Source organism: Amphimedon queenslandica, unplaced genomic scaffold, assembly GCF_000090795.2.
Source record: "Amphimedon queenslandica unplaced genomic scaffold, v1.1 AMPQUscaffold_12272, whole genome shotgun sequence".
Taxonomy (NCBI): domain Eukaryota; kingdom Metazoa; phylum Porifera; class Demospongiae; order Haplosclerida; family Niphatidae; genus Amphimedon; species Amphimedon queenslandica.
This window is the reverse complement of record NW_003547490.1, coordinates 15,263-17,877: the sequence shown is the minus strand read 5'-3', so window position 1 is coordinate 17,877 and position 2,615 is coordinate 15,263. Positions and strand designations below refer to the sequence as shown.

The following is a 2,615-nucleotide window of genomic DNA, read 5'->3' as shown; positions in this document are numbered from 1 at the left end:
GGTTTTATTTATTGCATGGGTATATAAAATGTCCTGATTTGTGAGAATAAAATTTACAAATTTAATCAGTTTCTGCAGCAATTTTGTCACTACATTTGTACAAGATTTAATTTTTTTGAAATTTGGGAAATCTAGATAGCCACTACAAAATGAAACCCCTCAACTGTATTAGTCATATGAATTCATTTTTACTTTAAATAATTTTATAGGATATTTCAACTAGAACTGGTAATCTTCCTCCACCACGTCCTGTTACTGTTACATTAGAAATTGTGTCATATATTGGTGTGTGTCTCTCACTATTAGGACTAGTACTAACAATACTAACATTACTGATATTCAAGTTTGTTTATATTATTTTTGTCAGTTTAATTTATCATTCATTAGGTCATTAAGACAGAGAGATGCTAGCAAGTTTCACATTCAACTCTGTCTCTCATTGATTTTCATGTTAATAGTATTTGTTGCTGGTATTGATAGAGTATCAGTGAGAGCTGGTTGTATAACAGTTGGTGTTCTCATTCATTACTTTGCTCTTGTATCATGGATGTGGATGGGAGCTGAGGCTGTACTAATGTTCCAGAAACTAGTCATTGTATTCACAAATTTAACATGGAAATATTTTCTGATTGTCTCTATAATATGCTGGGGTAAAGTAATTGTTTCAGCTGCAAAATAATAAAATTATCTTTAACTTTGTATTTTATAGGCCTTCCATTGCCGCCTGTTGCAATAGTGCTATCAGTAGATGTGGATCATTATATTACATTTTATGAACACACTGAAGAAGGATTGTAAGTTAACAAAGAGAGTAAACTTGTATTTCTTATTTGCCATGTAGTTGCTTTCTGGGACAATTAAACATATTCCTAACAGCTTTTTTTGTTCCTGTTATGATCATCCTTATACTTAATTCCATCATTTACATACTTGTTCTTTGTCTTCTTATTTTACATACTCTGAAGAAAAACAAACGGCTACAAAAATCAACAATGAAACTATCACAAGCAATCAAAATGTTACTCTCTTTCACTGGAATAATGCTCCTCTTTGGTTTGACATGGATATTTGCTGTGTTCACATTTATCTCTGAGCCTGGAGTCTCTTATACTGTGCAGTTCTTCTTTGCTTTCTTCAATGCTTTTCAAGGGTTCTTCATTTTTGTGTTTTTCATCGTGTTAAGCAGCGATTCAAGAGCAGCATGGAAATCCCTTTTGTATCGATGCATGATGAACAATGAGCAACAAACATCAAAATATAACCTGTCTTCTTTGAATAGCAAAAAGAAGAGGTTTCCTAACTCTAATACTCATTCTTCATCAGAGACTGGTAATGAAAGGTTTCTTCCTTCTCTGTCTAAAGAAGACAATGTGTCAGCTAGTCTTGCTAGTCAAGAGAAAAAGAGTGATGATTTGGATTTGGTACAACTCAAAGGAACTCACGAAAAATCTGATTCGACTTCTACACATGAATGCTCCTCACTTTGAACAAGTTGACATATATGATAGTGATGATGATGGCTTTGATAATTTAATATTTTTTGGCTACACTTAATATTGCTGCATTTTTAGTTTGTTAATCTTCTTAAGAATAATTTTAGGTTAATCATAGCATAGAATCATTAGTATGCATGAGTCTAAGAATCCAAGCTTGTGAGCCATGAATGTGCATAAGCTGCTAACTTCATTTAAATTGCAAATATTACTTATCTTCATACATGACGTACATATGTACATATATAAAGTTGTAGATCTAGATGTATTTTGATTATCAAAATTAACTCTTTTGTAAGTGTTCCTCTACTATACCATAGGTATCTGTTTTTTTATGGCTATTTTACTATAATTATGATTGATGTTAATTAATGGGGCACTATATTAGAAGGTATATTAATGGGGCACTTGAGAGTGGTGATACTTTGCCAAGACAAAGAGCCACTGTCTCTGGTAATTATTTGTATCGCAACTAGTACTTGTGGATCTGTTGCCAACACTACTTTTATCAAAGGTCTCTTAAAAATTTATTTATACAAATCTAAATTGCATCTACATAGCATTATCACTTTTGTAGCTGAATCTGTGATACAATCAGTGTCAAAGGCAACATTTGTATCAGAATCTACTGTTGTAATGGCATAATTTACAATAATTGATTATATTAATTTTACACTGACTAGGCCCAAGAAAATTAATTTGTCAAGTAAAGACAAAAATGAAGATACTCCAATGCAAGCTTGTGAGCCACATGAGCTGCACAGGTTGTAACTTATTATATTGTTCTTTAACTTAAATGCATTTTGATTGTTAGAATTATAGACTCTATACTATTATTTTGGGAGTTCTTTAAGCTTGACTATGCATGTACATGATTGGCATTAGAAAGCTTGGTTGATTCACCACTGACTGTTTGAAATAAAAATTTATAAAAATAGGGAAAACAAGACACAAGCACAAAAAGTCTTTTAAAAGTCTGATTATTTCTAACACTACACTACTAAAAATGACACTCTTATCGGTACACTTCCATGCACCACATCTACATATTAAAGGCAACTATAATCAAAATAAAGAGAAGGACCCAATTTCCAATGGCACTCCATCCTGAAGAAGGCGATC

At 32.2% G+C, this 2,615-nt stretch overlaps 2 protein-coding genes across 2 annotated transcripts in view; one reads left to right on the top strand and one right to left on the bottom strand.

The window, feature by feature from the left end:
• Window positions 1-209: 209 nt before the first annotated feature.
• LOC105314924 (adhesion G-protein coupled receptor G2-like) lies at window positions 210-1,487 on the top strand (the record flags this gene model as incomplete). Its single annotated transcript, XM_011409359.1, has 4 exons — window positions 210-343; window positions 388-650; window positions 710-794; window positions 842-1,487. Coding segments are annotated over 4 exons (1,128 nt in total), but the record flags the coding sequence as incomplete, so codon positions are not given.
• Window positions 1,488-1,857: 370 nt separating this feature from the next.
• The window catches only part of LOC105314923 (neuroendocrine convertase 1-like), a 4,174-nt gene continuing 3,416 nt past the window's right edge, over window positions 1,858-2,615 (bottom strand). The window contains exon 9 of the mRNA XM_011409358.1: window positions 1,858-1,872. Within this exon, the coding sequence (XP_011407660.1) occupies window positions 1,858-1,872 (15 nt within the window). The remainder of the gene's footprint in view (window positions 1,873-2,615) is intronic.